General features: G+C 57.6%; 1 protein-coding gene across 2 annotated transcripts; it reads left to right on the top strand.

Moving 5' to 3' along the window:
* The first annotated feature begins 354 nt into the window (after positions 1–354).
* GATAD2B (GATA zinc finger domain containing 2B) lies at positions 355–17,963 on the top strand. Of its 2 annotated transcripts, XM_034071245.1 has the most exons (12): positions 394–442; positions 4,950–5,148; positions 8,047–8,376; positions 10,445–10,574; positions 10,839–10,970; positions 11,056–11,187; positions 12,265–12,435; positions 13,159–13,474; positions 14,560–14,762; positions 15,370–15,480; positions 16,391–16,508; positions 17,025–17,963. In XM_034071245.1, the coding sequence occupies exons 3-12, from the start codon at positions 8,048–8,050 to the stop codon at positions 17,156–17,158; spliced, it is 1,776 nt and encodes a 591-aa protein (XP_033927136.1). In that variant the 5' UTR covers positions 394–442; positions 4,950–5,148; position 8,047; the 3' UTR covers positions 17,159–17,963. The 2 variants fall into 2 exon arrangements, with proteins under 2 accessions (XP_033927137.1, XP_033927136.1); XM_034071246.1 differs by lacking the exon at positions 4,950–5,148 and having other exon boundaries at positions 355–442.
* The last annotated feature ends 2,726 nt before the right edge of the window (positions 17,964–20,689 follow it).

The following is a 20,689-nucleotide window of genomic DNA, read 5'->3' on the forward strand; positions in this document are numbered from 1 at the left end:
TCTATAGGTGTCTATAGGTGTCTATAGGGCTCTATAGGTGTCTATAGGTGTCTATAGGTGTCTATAGGTGTCTATAGGTGTCTATAGGTGTCTATAGGCTCTATCCCGTTCCCGGTTCCACATCCGGGTTTTCCGCCGCTCTCAGTACCCGGATGTTCGGCTCTGAGGGACCCATTAAAGGCGCCCCGCGGGGACCCCCGGCGCCTCCCCATTGGCTGAGCCCCGCGTCAGTCTCCCCCTCTCCCACCAATCAGAAGCGGGGGGCGGGAGCGGAGCGCGGCGTCCTCGCACCCGATTGGCTCCGCGCTTTGAGCGACGCCCGCGGTACCCAATGGGCGTCGCGCGTGGGGTCGGAGGGCGGGGCCGCAGCCTCGCGGCCGCTGCCCAATCAGAGGCATTGTTTGTGGCGGTGCCGGCAGCGCGGCGGCCGCTCCCGGAGCAGGTGAGGAGCGGGGGGGGGGGAGGGGCAGGGACCGGAGGGGGGGGGGAGGGGGGGGGGTGTGGGGCTGAGCCCCATAGATGTGTGGGGCAGAGCCCCTCGGTTCTATGGGGCAGAGCTCCAACCATGGGGGCAGAGCCGCCATCGATCTGTGGGGCTGAGGCCTGGGGGGGGGGTACAGGCCCCATGGATTCAATGGGGTAGAGCGGCGGTGTTGGATGGGGGCTGAGGCCCATAGATGTGTGGGGCAGAGCCCCTCGGTTCTATGGGGCAGAGCCCTATGGATGTGGGGGGCAGAGGCCTGGTGTTCGATGGGGCAGAGCCCCGTGGTTTCATGGGGCTGATGCCTGGGGGTTCTGTGGGGCTGAGGCCTGGGGGGGGGGGTACAGGCCCCATGGATTCAATGGGGCAGAGCGCCGGTGTTCGATGGGGCAGAGCCCCTCGGTTCTATGGGGCTGAGGCCTGGGGGTTCTGTGGGGCTGAGGACGGGGGGGGGCACAGGCCCCATGGATTCAATGGGGCAGAGCGCCGGTGTTGGATGGGGGCAGAGCCCCTCGGTTCTATGGGGCAGAGCCCTATGGATGTGGGGGCAGAGCCCCATGGTTTTATGGGGCTGAGGCCTGGGGGTTCTGTGGGGTAGAGGCCGTTGGTGTGGGGCAGAGGCCCCATGGATTCAATGGGGCAGAGCGGCTGTGTTCGATGGGGGCAGAGCCCATTGGGGCCCGGCTCTCTTGCTGTGGGGGGGGGGGGGGGGCAGTGCTTGGGGGTCTCCCCCCATCACCCCATAGGTCCCTTGCCCCCCCCCCCCCCCCCCTTTATTCCCTCCTTTGGGATCAATGGGAATGGATCCATTGGGATCCGGCTTGGATCCAATGGGGGGGGGGGTTCTGCCTCATTGCCCCCCCCCTTTCCTTCAATGGGGACCCCATTCCCATTGGGAACAACCATTCCCATTGGGATGGGGGGGGAGAGGTCACCCCCATTCCCTAAGGAAGGATCCCTATGATGGGGGGGGGTTATGGATCTATCCCTATATCCGGATCCTATGGATACTGGGATCCATAAGGAGTTCCTAATGGAATTCCCTGCTTTTCGAGCCGGTTGGGATGGGGGAGGGAATGGGGGGGGGGGGGGGGATGGGATTTATCCATTGGGAATCGCATTGGGAATGCTGTGGGTTAAAGGCAAACCCCCCCCTTGTATTGGGATAATGGGGGGGGATGAATCCCAATGGCTCCGGGTTCGCTCCCGGCATTCCCATTGGGATCATGGTCACGAGGCCGCGCGGCTGACAGGGAGCATCCATCTTTGCTTCCTATTCCGAGCCCTGGCTCCATAGGGAGCATCCCTATGGATTGAATCAGGTCCCATTGGTTCCTATGGAGGGGGGGGGTTCTTCCCATTGTTTTCCATAGGGAGCATCCCTATGGATTGAATCCATTGAATCCAGGTCCCATTGGTTCCTATGGGGGGGTTGTTCTTCCCATCGTTTTCCATAGGGAGCATCCCTATGGATTGAATCAGTTCCCATTGCTTCCTATGGGGGGGGGGGGGTGTTATTCCCATCGTTTTCCATAGGGAGCATCCACACTTCCCTGCATCCCATTCCCGGCCGTGGGGCAGTTATCCCATAGTGGGATTCATCCCGATGGATGCACCGTGGGGGGAGGGGGGAAACATGCCCTTAAACCCACAGAATTCCCGGTTTTCCCATTGGAAAAGCCCCCCTGGGGGGCTCTGGGAAACCCAATCCCTATGGAAAATCCCTATGGAATCCCTATGGAAAAGCATTCCCAACACTTCCACCTATCAGGCAGTGCCACGTGCGGCTCTGGAATAGGGAGATGGATCCTTAGGGATCCCATGGCTGTATCCCAATGGATTCCCTGCCTCCCATCCCGGATCCCGGCTTCCAGCCATTCCCAAAGGCATTTCCCTGCTCTTCCCATAGGATCTTTCCCTCCTCCAGTGGAATTCCCAGTTTTCCAGGTGTTTTTCCCAGCTCGGATCATTTCCCCCCCCCCCAATCCCATGTTCTTCCCAATGGATCCCTGTGCTTCCCTGTTCCCGATCCCTCCTGTATCCCATAGACCCAGATCCGCGCACTCATCCATAGGGATCCAGCATCATTCCCAATGATTCCCAATCCCTTCTCCCTCCTCATTCCCAGTTCTCATTTGATCCAATGGGAGACGGGAGCGGATCCCAAGGCTTTTCCTGCAGGTTTAGGACATGGATCCCGTTCCTTTGGGATGAGGCTGATCCGGATCCCATCCTCGGATCCCTCGGGGATTCCAAAGGGAATAAGGAGCATCCATAAGGATTGGCAGGGAATGGGAATCCTTCTGTCCCCATCCCAATCATTCCAGGCCTGGAATCATGGGCTCGGGTGGCCGGAATTCCATGGGAAGCAGGATTCCAGCTGGATCCCCCATTGGGATCTCTCCCATCCGGATACATCATGATCCTTGTATCCCAAAGCATCCCGGTGTGGAGCCAGGAAGTGGGAAGAGATTCCCTTTCCCATCCCTTTTCCATCCCTTTCCCATCCCTTTTCCATCCCTTTCCCATCCCTTTCCCATCCCTTTCCCATCCCTTTTCCATCCCTGCTTGATTCCATGATCCCACAAATCCCTATGGAAGTGTCTCCATCCACACCCGTGCTCCATGAGGATGTTGCTGGGAATTCCCATGGGAAGCGATGCAGGGAATTCCGGGATTTGCCTGAGTCGGAGCTGTCTCCCTATGGAATCATGGAATGGGTTGGATTGGAGATCCCTGCTTTGGGAATGCTGAGGCAGATCTGGGCTTCCAGAGGGTTTCCCAATGGGAATTCCATCCCTTTCCCCTTTTCCCTTATTATCCTGTGGTGAATCCCTTGGAAATGCTGCCTCATCCATCCCTGCCTGGGATGGATGGATGATGGAGGCATTCCCATTGTCGGGAATGGCTGTGGGAAGCCTGGAGAAGGGCTTTGGATACGGGATGCGGAAGTGACTTGGGAATTCCATCTTTCCCACTCTTCCATCCCAACAAACGCTCACATCCCACTTTGGATACTGGAATTCCGGCCCCATCCTTTGTGCTCCATGGATCCGAATCTCATGGAGCAGAGCTGGGAATGGGACGGGATTCCCAAAGCATGGATCAGGGAATGCATTGGGTTTGGGAAGCAGCAGCATCAAACCCGTTGTTTTCTGGGATGCTCCCGTTTGAATCCAATGGGATGAGCAATCCAGGGATGCACCGAACATCATACATGGATCTGGGAATCCCATCCCAGCTTTGGGAATGTGCTGGGAGACAGCATCCCAATCCCAGGTTTTCCATGGATCATGGATGGGACCTAAGGAATGTGGTCGGGATAACAGCAGGGGTTGGGATGCTGAGGAGCAATTCCCACCTGGCACCATGGAACACATGGAATTCCATCGGGATCATCCATTGCCTGGTGGGGGCTGTGGCCTTGCTCGAGATTCCCTTGGGAATTGCGACCTGGAAGGTTCCATCTCCATCGGAAGCCATTGGGATGCTGCTTCCCATTGGATTTGTATTGGGATAAGGGGAACGTTCCCTTTGGAATGCTTGGAGCAGCCTGGTCCTGATCCCGGTGCCGAGTGGGAAGGAGCAGGGAAATGGGATGGGAGCCATTGGAAGTGTGAGTGCAGGTGCTCAAATCCAATGGGAATATGGGATAATGGCATTCCCGACCCTTGGATTTGAGCCTTTCCCCCTATTCCTGGATGTGTAACAGTGGGAACTTTGCTCCATGTCCGGTTTGGGAAGTTGGGAATATGGGACCAGGGAAGAGCTTCCTCCCATCCCATCTCCATCCCCCCTTCCCACTTCAAACCATTCCCATTCTCCTGCCCTTTTCCAAAGCCTTTTCCCAGCTTCCTTTTGGGAGCTGCTCCTTATGGATCCCTTAGAGCATCCCTTTGGTCCCTGTATCCCTGTGCCATTCCTGCTCCTTGATCCCTGCTCCATTCCCACTCCATCCCTGCTCCATTCCCACTCCATCCCTGCTCCATTCCCACTCCATCCCTGCTCCATTCCCACTCCAATCCCTGCATCATTCCCACTCCAATCCCTGCATCATTCCCACTCCATCCCTGCTCCGTTCCCACTCCAATCCCTGCATCATTCCCACTCCATCCCTGCTCCATTCCCACTCCCCCATCCCTGCAGCATTCCCGAGGCCGGGAATTGGCCATTCAGGGGTTAAATCCCCAGCTCCCATGAATGAAGCCAAACTTTGGCCTGGAGCCAGGCATGGGGGGGGGGATGGAAAAGGGTCTCCCATCCCAATGCATCCCAATGCATCCCAATGCATCCCGATCCATGGATCCCATCCCAGTGTTCCCAATGAGCCAATCCCAGTTCCCGGCTCCCAAACCGCCTCCTTTTCCCGATTTTTATCCCTCTTTTTTTACCTCCCCCCCCCGCTTCCCGCAAGGCATGCTGGGAATCCGGGATAGCATCCCCCCTTTTCTTTTGTTTCCTCCACCAGTCACGGCGCATGATTGGCAGCCGGGATCGGGATCGGGATTGGGATCGGGATCGGGATCAGGGCATGGCACACGGAGCCTCCCGTCCGCCCCAGCCCCGATCCCATTGGAATCCCGACGCTTCCGCTCGTCCCCTTGCCCCTGGGCTCCCTGATCCTCTTGGAGAGCCGAGGAGGAGGCAGCGCAGGGGAGCCCGGCCCTGTGAGTATTCCCATGGGATCCTTCCCGCCCGCCGGGATGCATCCCATGGGATCCATCACCTCCCATTCCCATCCCGCCCTTCCCATCTCTCCCCATTGCAACCCCCCCCCTCCCCCCTCCCATCCCCCCCCCTCCTCCTCCAGGTACCAAAGCGAATCCAAGGAATTCCGTGATTCCTTAAGGATTTCCATGCCCCCCCCCCCATGTGTGTCCATGGCTCCCGGCCAGCGGCGCACAAAGGCAGGGCCGGATCGCGGTGCATTATATAAGGAAGTCTGCGTCATTCCCGGTTGGAATGGGGAGGAGGAGGAGGAGGAGGGTGGAGGTGAAGGCTCCGCTTCCCCCCCCCCCCGTTTTCCTGCTTCCCGTATTCCCATTGGGATGAATGGAGTGGGGGGGGGATTCCAGCAGCATCTTCCCAATTCCTTTGGGAATGGGGTATGGATTGGGGTAAAATCCATGGGGATGGATCCTGCATAGGTGGCTATGGGGGGGGGGGGGTATTCCCAGTGTTCCCGGAGCTGGGAATGGTGGTGCTGGATGATCCCATAGGAACTTGGCTGAAAGCAAACTTAGGGGGGGGAAAGATGGGAAGAGGCTTTGGAGATGGGATCCAGGGATAGGAGATGGGAATGGTTTGGAGCCGGGATCTGCGGGATAACGGGATGGGATGAAGGGAGCGGGTTGGGATGCTCCATGCTCTGCTCCAGGGCTCGGATCTCCCTTCATCCCAATGCATTCCATGGAATTCCATGGCACTGGATCCCGGGATGCTCCGAGCCGGCCTCAGCTGTTGCATCCATGCATCCCTATGGAAGTTGGGATGTGTCCATCCCTTGGCTCAGCTTTCCCAGCGGGATGAGGTGGGACTGATGCTGCATCCCCATCCCATTGGAATCCCTCCTTTGTCTCCCATTTATTTCCCTTGGGAAGCCGGGAAGAGCTCCCCCCCCCCCCCCCTTTTCCCAGGTTTTGGGGCTCTCTCTTTGTTCCCAGCTGGAATTGTGCTCGGTATTCCCGGAAATCCAAGCTCCGGACAGGTCCTATTCCCAACAACTTCCTATGGGAAGCATTGGGATCCAAGGAGCAGCTCCTCTGCCTCGGGGGGGGGAATGTCTGGAATTCCATGGATAGGCCCTTATCCGGTCGGGAATATGGGCTGGGAATGGGAGACAGCCATTTTGTGGGCTCCTCTCCAGGGATGGAGGAGGCACCAGAGCATCTGCATCCCATGGGATGCTCGGGATGAGGAGCGCATCCATAGGGAATCCGGGATCCACCTGTGGCTGAGTGCATTGGGATGCACTCGAGGCTCTTCCATGGCTCCCAACCTGATCCCGATGGGAATGAACACAGATCCCGTCCGGGTTCATCCCTGTGGGGTGCAAAGGGAATCATTCCCGATCCCGATATCCCAGCAGGCCCCATTCCCACTGGTGCAGAACCCATGGGAACAGGAGGGCTCCCATCCTTTTCCAAGGCTTTGGAATGCCGCTGGAGGTGCCTCCATCCGCTTGGGGTCCCATTCCTGACGGGAGCTTCCATGGATCCTGCATGGATCCCTTCTCCATTGGGATGGACACTGGGAATGGGATTGGATGTAGGGATCTGCTGCTCACGCTTCCCATCCGGATGCAATTCCAACCCGGATCCGCATGGATACAGCCCGGGATGCTCCGGTTTTCCCATTGGGATTTGCCACCATTTGAGGCTCTTGGATCCTTAGGGAATGCCGGTGGTGAGGTCGGGATGAGCCCATGGCCTCCATGCTTCCCAGTGTGATCCCGGCAGAGCCGAGATTCCCGAATCCTGGAAGTGGAGCATCCTTTGCCAGTGGGATATTCCCATCCGTATCCCGACCGGCGCTTCCTTCCTTAAGGAATTCCATGGGCTCCAAGGATCCCGTGCAGTTTATACCCCCCCATGGAGCTCATTCCCTCAGGATGAAGCAGCTTCCCAATGGGAATAACCCATGGGGCTTGGCTCTCCCTGGATCCAATCCCTATCCCGCAGCCCCATTCCGGCTCCATGACCCCACGGCATTCCCAGAGGCTGGAATAGCGGCGGGCGCAGGGATCTCCCGGCCTCATCCGGAGCCGATGGGAACATTCCCAGAGGGAAGGATCCATCCTGGAGCCAGGGAAGGCTTTTCCATTGGGATTTGTATGGGAAGAGCCTGCAGCATCCTTGGAATGATGCCCTCGTCTCCAGGTGTTCCCGGCTGGAATTCCCTTGGCTCATCCCAACGCATCCGGACATGGGGTTGGGATCAGTGGCTCCTGCCTCTGTTTCCCAGCAGCATTCCCAAGCAGGGATGGAGGCATCGCTGTGGGTGCCTGCATCCCACATCCCTGCCCTATAGAGGGAGGATGGGAGGGGATGCCCTTGGGATGCTGGATCCATGCCCTGGCTCCCATTCCCATAGGGAAAACCCCATGGAATGAAGGCTTCGAGCTTCCCATCCCCCTTTCCCAATGGGCTCCTAAAGGATCCCAAGCCTTTCCTAATGGGCTCCTAAGGGATCCTAAGCCTTGCCTAAAGGGCTCCCCTTTCCCAATGGGCTCCTAATGGATCCCCTTTCCCAATGGGCTCCTAAAGGATCCCAAGCCTTGCCTAAAGGATCCCCTTTCCCAATGGGCTCCTAAAGGGCTCAGCTTTCTCAATGGGCTCCTATAGGATCCCAAGCCTTGCCTAAACTTTCCCAATGGGCTCCTAATGGATCCCAAACCTTTCCCAATGGGCTCCTAAAGGATCCCAAGCCCTGTGCCAAGTGCTATTTCACTGCCGTCTATGGTCTTGTGGCCACCGTTCCCAATGGAATGTGTTGCTGTGGGTGGGTTTGCTCCCATTGACTCATCCCATCTCCCATATCCCATTAACACATCCCCTATCCCATAGGATGGACAGGATGACGGAGGACGCTCTGCGCCTCAACCTGCTCAAGCGCAGCCTGGAGCCTGCGGACGAGCGCGACGATGCCCTGGCCAAGCGGCTCAAGATGGAAGGACACGAGGCCATGGAGCGGCTCAAGATGCTGGCCCTGCTCAAGAGGAAGGACCTGACCGGGATCGATGGAGCCCACGAGATCCCGGGAAAGCCGGAGCTCGGGAAGGGCTACGAGGAGAAGCTCAACGGGAGCCTCCGGCCCCACAGCGAGGGCAGGACCGGGGGGAGGCCGGGCAAGGAGAACATCCATGAGGAGCCTGTGGATATGAGTGCCAGGAGGAGGTGGGTGACACCTGCATCCCATCCCTATCCCCATCCCCATCCCATCCCCATCCCTATCCCTATCCCCATCCCTATCCCATCCCATCTCCATCCCCATCCCATCCCATCCTATCCCATCTCCATCCCCATCCCTATCCCCATCCCTATCCCATCCCATCTCCATCCCCATCCCATCCCATCCTATCCCATCTCCATCCCCATCCCTATCCCCATCCCCATCTCCATCCCTATCCCCATCCCATCCCATCCCTATCCCCATCCCCATCCCATCCCCATCCCTATCCCTATCCCTATCCCCATCCCATCTCCATCCCCATCCCATCCCTATCCCCATCCCCATCTCCATCCCCATCCCCATCTCCATCCCCATCCCCATCCCATCCCATCCCATCCCCATCCCCATCTCCATCCCTATCCCCATCCCCATCCCATTCCATCCCCATCCCCATCCCATCCCCATCCCTATCCCCATCCCCATCCCATCCCCATCCCATCCCCATCCCAATCCCTATCCCCATCCCACATCCCCAGGGATTGGGTTGCAGCTCCATCCCTGCAATGCGCATGGGAAGGGTGGGATGGAGCTGGGAGCAGCCTGGTCCAAGCTGTAGGGAGGGGAGCTTGGAGGTCCCTTGATCCCAACCAGAAGGAGCCGCGCTCCGGATGTGGATGCGGCATTCCAAGTGGGATGGGGAATGGGAAGGGGAAGGATCTGGAGGCTCCCTCTGGTGCTGTCACTGTAATGAATGTGGGGCCCATTGATGCCTCCTCTGGGGCCCATTGATGCCTCCTCTGGCCCCCTTGGCCCTATGGAGCATCCAAGGGTGTAAGCGCCCATGGGTGCATCCGGATGCACACAGCACCCATGGGTCCCCTGGGTCCTGCTTGGCAAAGGGGCTTGAGGTGCTGAGGTGGGAATGGTGGCTTGGGGTGTAAGGTGCACATCTGGTTGGATACTGGCACATCCAATTGGATACTGGCACATCTGGTTGGATATTGGCACATCCAGTTGGATACTGGCACATCCAGTTGTGTATTGGCACATCCAGTTGGGTACCAGCACATCCAGTTGGATATTGGCACATCCAGTTGGATACTGGCACATCCAATTGGATACCATTCCATCCATCCCAGTGTGATCCGTTATAACTCCCGGTATCCCTGAGCTGTATCCAGGGATGCTGAGGGAGGAAGAACCTCCCTGTGCTCAAGGCTTGGTTGCCTCCAGAGTTTGGGATGCTCTTCCTTTGGGAAGCACATCCCAAGCCTTGGGTTTGGTTCCTGCGGGATCTGTGTGAGCAGGACGTGTTCATCCCATTCAGCAGCAGCTCTTCCCCTTGGAAAGCTGAACTGATCCCACTGGGATGCAGGATGGGTTGTGGGGATGGCATCAATGGGATGCTCTGGAGCACACCACAGAGGCTGCTGGAGAAGCCTTTTCCTGTGCTCCAGAGCGGGATGAATGGGATATCCGGTGATCCCAGTCCTGGAATCACACATGATTCCTCCCTGTTGGTTTGGATCGGATTGGGGGGGAGGCTGTTTTCCAGCTGGGAACTCCCATATGGATGATGTTTGTGATGGATGAGCCCTGGAATTCCATACAAGTGCCTGTAACACTTGGGAGATGAAGCCAAGACACTAGGAGCCAGATTCCCACTGGGAGCATCCCATTGCCCTGGGAGCTTGGATTGAGCTCCAGGCTTCCCTTTGGAAGCGAGAAGCTTGGGATCACATCATCCATGCACCTCCTGCTGCAGCCTCAGGGCAAGGACCTCCCAGTGATGCTGAGTCTGTGCTTCCCATGGGATGTGTGTGCAATTCCCAAGCTTTCCCGAGCACCATTTCCTTCCCTTTGGAATAGCAGCAGGATTGTGTGAACGTCTCCTTGGAATGATGGCTCCTACCCTTATCCCAGGGCAGGAAACCCCATTCCAATGCAGCTTTTCCCTTCTCCATCCCATTCAATGGGCACAGAGCATCCAGTTCACATCCCTGCTGATGGGGGGGGGGGTTATTCCATCCTGGATCCGCTCCTCATGGCTCCGTATTCCCACCTGTATCCCAGTGAGCAGGACAGGGGCCGGTTGACCCCATCCCCAGACATCATCATCCTCTCTGACAACGAAGCCTCCAGCCCCCGTTCCAGCTCCCGCATGGAAGAGCGGCTCAAGGCTGCCAACCTGGAGATGTTCAAGGTAGGGAAGAGCCTCCTTATCCCAATGGATGCGGGGGGGGGGGGGTAGGGAAGAGCCTCCTTATCCCAATGGATGTTCCAATTGGAGCTGTTCCAGTGCTGGGATGCAGGGGGCGGGTAGGGAAGAGCCTGCTTATCCCAATGGATGCTCCAACACGGAGCCGTTCCAGTGCTGGGATAGGGGGGAACCCTTAGGGCCTCACCATCCCCACTGCTCCATGGATCCTGGTGAGGGCTCTTTGGGATTGCTGGGATGTATCCATAGGGAAAGAGCCTGGAGGAGCGGCAGCAGCTCATCAAGCAGCTCCGGGATGAGCTGCGGCTGGAGGAGGCCAGGCTGGTGCTGCTCAAGAAGCTGAGGCAAAGCCAGCTGCAGAAGGAGAACGTGGTGCAGAAGGTGAGGAGCATCCCATGGGTTTGGGGGGGGGGGGGGGTCGCTTCCCGCATGGAATTCCATCCCTCATCCCGCTCTCCGCATCCAGGCTCCCGTGGTCCAGAACGCAGCCTCCATCGTGCAGCCTTCTCCTGCCCATGGGGGTCAGCAGGGGCTGTCCAAGCTGCCCTCCAGGCCTGGAGCTCCAGGGGTTGAGCCTCAGAACCTAAGGACATTACAGGTGAGAATTCCCAATATCCCATCCCTAGGGAGCTGCTGATCCAAGTTCCTTCCTGGTTTTCCTTAAGGAGCATCCTCAGCTCCCACCTGAGCCATCCCCATGGATGCGCATGGGGAGGGATGGAGGCTGGTCCAGCTGATGCCCTATGGAATTAGCTGGATTCGGATGGATCCCATTGGGAATGCTGCTTCTGGGGCTTTGGGATACTCCCGAGTGTTCCATGAGCTCCGGGAATGGGCTTGATCCCATGTGTGGGTTCATTCCTTGCCTCCCCATTGGAATGGGAATGCTGGGGGGGGATGGAGCCAGGATGCAGGGCTGTGGATGGAGGTGATGCTGCAGCATCTCCCTGGGCTCCCCTGCTCCTTCCGGCATTCCCGGCATTCCCATTCCCTGTTTGGAACACGTGTTGGCTGCGCTATGGCAACGAGCCGGGATCAGGCCCATTATGGGATGGGGCTGCTGAAGGAAGCTCCTTGTCTGCCCTGGCTCTGGGAGCTTTTCCTTTGGGATACAGCATCCCAGGATCAGGAACAGGCCCCTGCATTCCTGCAGCAAGGATGAGCCCCATCCCCTCATAGCAGCTCTCTTAGAACCATTCCATGCGGAGCTCCAGCACCAGTGGGAATCCCACTTTGGAGCAGCTCCTCAGGCCCCTTTTCCCCTTCTCCATATGGATTAACCCAGGATCCCAGGAGCATGGAATTGCCTTGAAGGGAGCTTAAAGCTCCAACCCCCTTCCTGGAATCCCGGTTGCTCCAAGCCCCATCCCACCTGGCCTTGGGCATTCCAGGGATGTGGCAACAACCTCCATCCAATCCCATCCCATCCAATCCCATCCAATCCCATCCCATCCCAAGCCCCATCCCACCTGGCCTTGGGCATTGGCAACAACTTCCATCCAGTCCCATCCCATCCAATCCCATCCCACATCCTGGAACCCCCTGGAGCAGTTGCTCCAATGCCATTCCCAGCCCTTCCCTCGCCTCGGTCCCCACTCCATAGGGATGTGGGGCACTGAAGTCATTCTTCCAGCGGCATTCCCGGGAATACCCTCAGGCTGTGCCATCCCCACAGGGTCACAGTGTCATCCGCTCGGCCAGCACCACCACCCTGCCCCACATGCTCATGTCCCAGCGTGTGATGGCTCCGAACCCAGCCCAGCTCCAGGGCCAGAGGGGAGCTCCCAAAGGAGGCCTCATCCGGAGCACCACTCCCAGCATGAATCCGGCCATCACCTACCAGCCGGTGAGGGATCCCATGGAGAATCCATTGGGAATGGTGGCTGTGGGGAGGGGGAGGGGATGGAAGTGATGGGGGTCATGGAATGGGTTGGGTTGGAATGAGTGGGGATTCATGGAATGGGTTGGGTTGGAATGGATGGGCTGGAAATGATGTAGGATCATGGAATGGGTTTTGTAGGAAAGGATGGGCTGGAAATGATGGGTGATCATGGAATAGGTTGGGTTTGAATGGATGGGCTGGAAATGATGTAGGATCATGGAATGAGTTGGGTTGGAAAGAATGGGGAATCATGGAATGGGTTATGTTGGAAAGGATGGGCTCCATGTGCATCCCGTCTCCATGTGCATCCGGTTAGGGTTAGGGCTCCATGCCCATCCTGATACCATGTGCATCCCAGCTCCATGCGCATCTGGTTAGGGTTATGGTTATGGTTAGGGTTAGGGTTACGGTTAAGTTTAGGGCTCCATGCTCATCCTGTCTCCATGCTCATCCGTTAGGGTTAGGGTTGGGGTTAGGGCTCCATGCGCATCCCAGCTCCATGTGCATCCGGTTATGGTTATGGTTACGGTTATGGTTAGGGTTAGGGTTATGGCTCCATGCTCATGCTGGTTCCATGTGCATCCGGTTATGGTTATGGCTATGGTTATGGCTATGGTTAGGGTTATGGTTATGGTTATGGTTATGTCTCCATCCTCACCCCTCTCCCTTCTCCCCCCTCTCTCCCAGCAATCCAGCTCGTCCGTCCCCTGCCAACGCTCCTCCTCCTCCGCCATCTACATGAACCTGGCTCCTCACATCCAGCCTGGCTCTGTTCCTCGTGGCTCCTCTCCCCTCCCCAGCCCTGGCTCCTTATCCGACGCTGCCAATTCCCAAGCTGCGGCTAAGCTGGCGCTGAGGAAGCAGCTGGAGAAGACCCTGCTGGAGATCCCCCCCCCCAAGCCCCCAGCCCCACTGCTGCACTTCCTGCCCAGCGCTGCCAACAGCGAGTTCATCTACATGGTGGGGCTGGAGGAGGTTGTGCAGAGCGTCATCGACAGCCAAGGTGAGGCCTGGGGATTCCCATAGGATTCCATAGGGAATATCCATCCCTGGCTCCTGCTTTTCCCAGTGTGGGGTTGGTTCCATCCTGCCTGGGTGCTTGCAGTGGGAGTAGGGAAACCCACCCCCCCACAACAGTAGGAGCTGGTTTGGCAGCCTTGGGATGTGCCAAGGTCCTGGAATAGCTTTGGAATTGCTTTGGAGCTACCTAGGGAATGAGGAGCTGATGGGAGCTCCATCCCTATGGGATTGTGGTGTTCCCTTTGGGATGTCCCCTCAGGGGGTGTGCCAAGGTCCTGGAATAGCTTTGGAGCTCCCCAGCCCTTTCCTAGGGAATGAGGACCAGATGGGAGCTCCATCCCTGTGGGATTGTGGTGATGGCTCCATTCCCTATGGGATGACCCCTCGGGGGGTGTGTCAAGGTCCTGGAATAGCTTTAGAATTGCTTTGGAGCTCCCTAGGGGATGAGGGGCTGATGGGAGCTCCATCCCTGTGGGAATGTGGTGTTCCCTTTGGGGTGTCCCCTTGGGGGTGGATGGGATGGAGGCTGCGCTCTTCCATAGCAGCCCTATGGCACTGCCAGCATCACCAGTGCCGCTTTCCCTAATCCCAGCTCCTTGTCCTGCTGCTCCTTTGGGATACTGGGAATCCCGCTTGGAGCAGGATGGCGGCAGCCCCATCCCGGATTCCCCATCCCTCTGAGAGTGAATGGGATGGAGAGAATGGGATGGAGGGAATGGGATGGAGAGAATGGGATGGAGAGAATGGGATGGAAGGAATGGGATGGAGTGAATGGGATGGAGAGAATGGGATGGAGTGAATGGGATGGAGTGAATTGGATGGAGAGAATGGGATGGAGTGAATGGGACGGAGTGAATTGGATGGAGAGAATGGGATGGAGTGAATTGGATGGAGGGAATGGGATGGAGGGAATGGGATGGAGTGAATGGGATGGAGTGAATGGGATGGAAGGAATGGGATGGAGTGAATTGGATGGAGAGAATGGGATGGAAGGAATGGGATGGAGTGAATGGGACGGAGGGGATGATCCCCCCTCCCCTCCCCCTCACCCCATCCCCCATTCCCTAGGGAAGAGCTGCCCCTCTCTGCTGCGCGTGGAGCCCTTCGTGTGCGCCCAGTGCCGCACAGACTTCACCCCACACTGGAAGCAGGAGAAGAACGGGAAGATCCTATGTGAGCAGTGCATGACCTCCAACCAGAAGAAGGCCCTAAAGGCCGAGCACACCAACCGCCTCAAGAACGCCTTCGTCAAGGCCCTGCAGCAGGAGCAGGCCAGTGCATCCCATGGGAATGATGCTATTCCCGAGCTTGGGAAGCTGCTTTCGGCATCCCCATCCCATCCCATCCGCTCACTGGGGGGGGTTGTGCCTATTCCCGTGCTGGGAGGGGTAATGGGATCCAATGGGATGGCTCCATGGGGATGGGTGCTGGGGGGGGGTAATGGGATCCCATGGGATGGCTCCATGGGGATGGGTGCTGGTCCCTATGCAGTGCACACTGGGGTAGTTGTGCCTATTCCCGTGATGGGAGGGGTAATGGGATCCCATGGGATGGCTCCATGGGGATGGGTGCTGGGAGGGGTAATGGGATCCCATGGGATGGCTCCATGGGGATGGGTGCTGGGAGGGGTAATGGGATCCCATGGGATGGCTCCATGGGGATGGGTGCTGGGAGGGGTAATGGGATCCCATGGGATGGCTCCATGGGGATGGTGCTGGGAGGGGTAATGGGATCCCATGGGATGGCTCCATGGGGATGGGTGCTGGGGGGGGTAATGGGATCCCATGGGATGGCTCCATGGGATGGGTGCTGGGAGGGGTAATGGGATCCCATGGGATGGCTCCATGGGATGGTGCTGAGGGTGCTGGTCCCCCATAGGAGATCGAGCAGAGGCTGCAGCAGCAGGCAGCTCTGTCTCCCACTGCAGCACCAGCCGGCACCAGTGCCAGCAAACAGGAGAGCATCCTGAGGCACCACACGCTCCGGCAGGTGCGGGATGGGGGGATGGATGGGATGAGATTGGATTGGATGGGGTGGGATAGATGGGACGGGATAGGATGAAATAGGATGGAATGGATGGGATAGGATAAGTAGGATGGATGGTATGGGATAGATGGAATAGGATGGTATGGGATGAGATTGGGTGGGATGGGTGGGATGAGGTGGGATAGGATGAGGTTGCATGGGATAGATGGGATGGGATAGGCTGAAGTAGGATGGGATGGGTGGGATGGGATAGATTGGATGGGATGAGATTGGATGGAATGAGATGGGATGTGATGGAATGGATGGAATGGGATAGATGGGATAGGATGAAATAGGATGGGATGGATGGGATAGGATAGATGGGATGGCATGTTATGGGATGGTTGTGATGGGATAGATTGGATGGGATGGGATAGGTTGGAATAGGATGGGATGGATGGGATAGAATAGATGGGATAGGATGTGATGGCATGTGATGGGATGGGATAGATGGGATAGATTGGATGGGATGGGATGGGTTGGAATAGGATGGAATGGATGGGATGTTGTTTCCCCACCTCCATGCCCTGAGCTCCTGAGCAGGAGGGAGGTGTGAGCATCCCACTGCCCTCCCAGCATCCCTGTGCTCCCTTCTGCCTGGGATCGCTCCCATCCCGAGTCCCCTGCATCCCCATCACTTGTGGCTGCTGTTGTGCCCCCTCCTGTCCCTTTCCCATTGATCCCATGTTATCCAACACGGGAATCCCATCCCCAAGAGCCATCCCTGAGCTCCTCATCCCATGTACCCACTGAAGCTCCATCACTGAGCCCCTCCGGAGCCATCCTGGCTCCTCCTATGTACCCACTGATGCTCCATCACTGAGCCCCTCCAGAGCCATCCGGCTCCTTCCCGACCTCCATCCTCTCCCCGCAGGCTCCGCAGCCCCAGAGCTCCCTGCAACGCGGAATTCCCACCTCTGCCCGCTCCATGCTCTCCAACTTCGCGCAGGCTCCGCAGCTCTCGGTGGCCGGAGGCCTCCTGGGCATGCCCGGTAAGATCCCGCATCCGGCTTCCCATCCCGATCCATTCCCGGTGGGATGGTGTTGGGGTGATGCCTAAAGAGAGGGGTTGGCAGCACCGTGGGATGGAGCATTCCCGTTATCCCCCATAGCGAATCCTATGGATTGCACTGGGTGCCCTTAGGTTCAATTCCCACTTCCTGGGATCAGGGGGATGCTTTTTCCTTGGATGCCACATCCGGTTGGGCTCCTCTATCCAGTTGGGCTCCTCCATCCAGTTGGGCTCCTCCATCCGGTTGGGATCCTCCATCCAGTTGGGCTCCTCCATCCGGTTGGGATCCTCCATCCAGTTGGGCTCCTCCATCCAGTTGGGATCCTCCATCCAGTTGGGATCCTCCATCCAGTTGGGCTCCTCCATCCGGTTGGGCTCCTCCATCCAGTTGGGATCCTCCATCCGGTTGGGATCCTCCATCCTCACCACCCTCCGGATGCTGGAGCCTCCCATAGGATCTCCCTTCCTCCCAACCCCTTCCCTTTGCTCCCTGCAGGTGTCAACATCGCCTACCTGAACGCCGGCATCGGGGGCCACAAAGCATCCAGCCTGGCTGACCGGCAGCGGGAATACCTCTTGGATATGATCCCACCTCGCTCCATATCCCAGTCCATCAGTGGACAGAAATAGCCCCTGCTGAGCAGAGCATCCCCCTCCAGCCCCGATCCCATCGCATGCAGTGCCTGTGCTGGTGCCTACCGACCCCGGGGGGAAGCAGAGCCAGGACCCCACAGCAAGAGGATCCCATCCCATCCCATCCCATCCCGGTTTCCAGCCCGTTTCCAGCTCGGGAAGGGAGAGGCTGCTTCCTTGGCCCCAGGGCTGCTTGAGGCCAGCGCTCGCCCCATTGATGCTGGGTTTTGGGATGGCAGATCCCACAATCTGGAATTGTATCCTGGGATTCTTTTGGGGTTGATTTTTCCCGAGTTTTTTGGTTTGGTTTTCCCGGATTTTTGGTCTTTTTTTTTGCTTATTTTTGGGATCTCTTCCCCCCCCCCCCCATTTTCCTTCCTTTTTTGGTTGCTCCGGTTCAACTTGTGCCACAGACTCGGTGCTGACTCACGGTGGGGGGGGCACGGGGGCCACCAGCACCCATGGGTGCTCACTGCACCCTTGCCTTGCTGAGAAGAAAGGCAGGAGCCTCCCATGCCATGGAGGGGGGAGCCCAATGGGACCCATGGATGGTGCCGGTGAGCCCCATTGGCCAAGCCAAGGAGCCCCTTTGGGGTGTGGAGGGTGCTGAGGCCACCCCAGAGCAGACTTGGGCACGGTGAGTCCCCGTCCTCGGCCCTGCCGCGCTCCTGCATGTCCGGATGATGGGAATGGCATCGGGGCCATGGGATTGGTACCCATGGGATGTGTGTGGTACCCATGGGATGCGCTGGTACCCAGGTGATGGGAATGGTACCTATGGGATGCGTGTGGTACCCATGGGATGCTTGTGGTACCCAAGGGATGCGTGTGGTACCCATGGGATGCGTGTGGTACCCAGGTGATGGGAATGGTACCCAGGCATTGGGAATGGTACCCACACAATGGGAATGGCACCCAAGCGTTGGGAATGGTACCCAAGTGATGGGAATGGTACCCAAGTGATGCTCGTGGTACCCAGGTGGTGGGAATGGTACCCAAGCGATGCGAATGGCACCCGAGTGATGGGAATGGTACCAAGCGGTGGGAATGGCACTGGGGCAATGGGAATGGCACCCGAGTGATGGGAATGGCACCCAGATGATGGGAATGGCACCCGGATGATGGGAATGGCACCCGGATGATGGGAATGGCACCCGGGCTCCGGTTAACGAACCCAAAGCAAGAAAAGTCGTCTGAGAAACGCTCTATTTGCACTTACCCTTCACACTAATGGGCCCTTCCCTCCTCTTCCTCCTTTCCTTCCTCTTCCTCCTCTTCTCCCTCCTCCTCCTCCTCCTCGCAGACACAGCCCTTGCCAGTGGAATTCGCTGCCGGAGCAACCCCGGCCCTGCATCCCATCCTTATCCCATCCCCATCCCATCCCTATCCCATCCCCATCCCATCCCCATCCCATCCTTATCCCATCCCATCCTTATCCCATCCCCAACTTCCCACCTGAGGCTTTTTGCTCCTCCCTGCGAGTTTCCTGCCTTGTTTTTAAGGAATCCCCCCCCCTCCCCCCCCTTTTTGAGCCTGGATCCTTGATAATCCATTGTTATTCCCGACAGGAATCTCGTGCAATCTCAGCTCATCCCTTTGCTTGATGGCCAAGGGGGGGGATGGGACCCCCAAAACCAGCCCCCCCCCCCCAAAGCCTGGGGACCAGGCACCTTCCTTCCCCCCTTTATGGGTGGGGGGTCCCCCACCAGCAGCCCCTCAATCCAATGAGCACTTAACCCCTTGAGGGGTCTGAGCATCCCAAATCCCCCCCCCCCCTTTGGACCCTTCCAGAGGCAAAATTAGATGGAATTCCTGTTGGAAGTTTAGTGGCATATATATAAAGACATAGATTTATATGGGTTCTTTCTGGGGGGGATTTGGGGGGATTTTGGGAGGGATTGGGGGGGGTTTAACCTTAAACCTCCCGTTATCCCCCCCCCAATCCCGGGATGCTCCAAACCTCCCTTAACGGCCCCACTTCCATGGGAGCACTTTGGAATGGGTGGGTTTTTGCTTGGCTACAAGTGAATTTTTGGGGTTATTTGGGGGTATTTTGGTTATTTGGGGGGTATTTTGGGTTATTTTGGGGCTATTTGGGGGTATTTTGGTTATTTTGGGGGTATTTTGGTTATTTTGGGGTTATTTAGGGGTATTTTGGGGGGGGGGAGGGGTTTGATGCTTTCCTCCCCCCCCCCCCCGACCGCATCCCCATCCCTCGCTCAAGTGCCATTACCTGGTCCCCAGAGGTACGAGGTGACCTGGGCACGGGGGGGGGGGGGGGGGGGGGTTGATTTTAACGCTGAAATGCAAGAATTAAAGCAAAAAAACCCTAAAAAAAGGCAAAAACGGTCAAAAAAACAGCGACAAAAAACCCAAGTGCAATATTTAACGTGGAGTCTTTGGGGGGGGGATGGATAAAAGGGGGGGGGGTGATGGAGAAGATGCCCCCTTATGGTGCTATAGTGAAACCCACCCCTAAGCATGGGGGGATCCTTTTTGTGCCCCCCCCCCCTTTGGACCCCTTTATTTCAATGGGGTCTGCAGGCAGTTCCCCCCCCCCCTTTTTGGGGTGCATTGGGGGGGGGGGTTTGGCCTGCACAGATTTATTCCTTATTATTAATTATTATTATTAATTATTATTTCTCAGCTTGTGCCCCCCCCAAACCCTCCCCCTTTAAGGGATGTTATAGGTTAGAACCCCCCTTTTTACCCCCCCCCCCCCCATATTCCCAACTCCAGGAATTCCATCCCCTTTTCCTTAGGGCTTTTCTTGGGAGTTGGGGTTTTTGGTTGGGATTGAGGAGTTTCCCTTGGGATAAAGGGAAAAGGGGGGGGGGGAAGATGGGGGGGGGGCCCATTTATCCCATTCCTCCTCTTCCCTTCCCCCCCCCCCTTCATTGAGCTTTGCTATCGCTGCCCCCTCGTCCTCAGCCGTGTACATAAGCAGTTCCCGGAGACGTGAAATGAGGGAAAAAAACGGAGAAAAAAGGACTTCCAAAAAACAAAAAAAAACAAAAAAAAAGCCTCGAAAACGACAAAAAAAATTGTACATTGTGTAAAAAACGAAAAAACCACAAAAAAAAACCCAAAAAAGCCCTAAATTTAAGGACAAACACGACCCCCGAAGCCCCCATCCCGGATCCCCCCTCGGGCCATGGCTCTAGTGGAACCGTCCTGTCCTCGTAGTGTGACCTCGTGTGTACGACCCGAACCATGGGATAACGATGGGGGGGGGGCCGAGGGGGGATGGGAATGGTGCTGGAAAAGGGGGGGGGGGGTGGGAAGGACACAATAAAGGGGCCCCCCCCCCGGCCCCGGTGATGCACTGGTGGCAATGGCCACCTCCCGAATCTGTGCCTTTCACTCGCTAAGCCCCCCCCCCAACCAGCAGAGCCCAGGAGGCAGGGGGGGGGTCCCCATAGAGGATAATGATGGATGGGGGGGGGGGGGGGGGATGGGATAATGGGGATGGGGGGGGTTAAAGGGGGGGGATGGGGGGGGATGGATGCGCTGAGCACGGAAAGGGGG

Source organism: Melopsittacus undulatus, chromosome 20 (genome assembly GCF_012275295.1).
Source record: "Melopsittacus undulatus isolate bMelUnd1 chromosome 20, bMelUnd1.mat.Z, whole genome shotgun sequence".
NCBI lineage: Eukaryota > Metazoa > Chordata > Aves > Psittaciformes > Psittaculidae > Melopsittacus > Melopsittacus undulatus.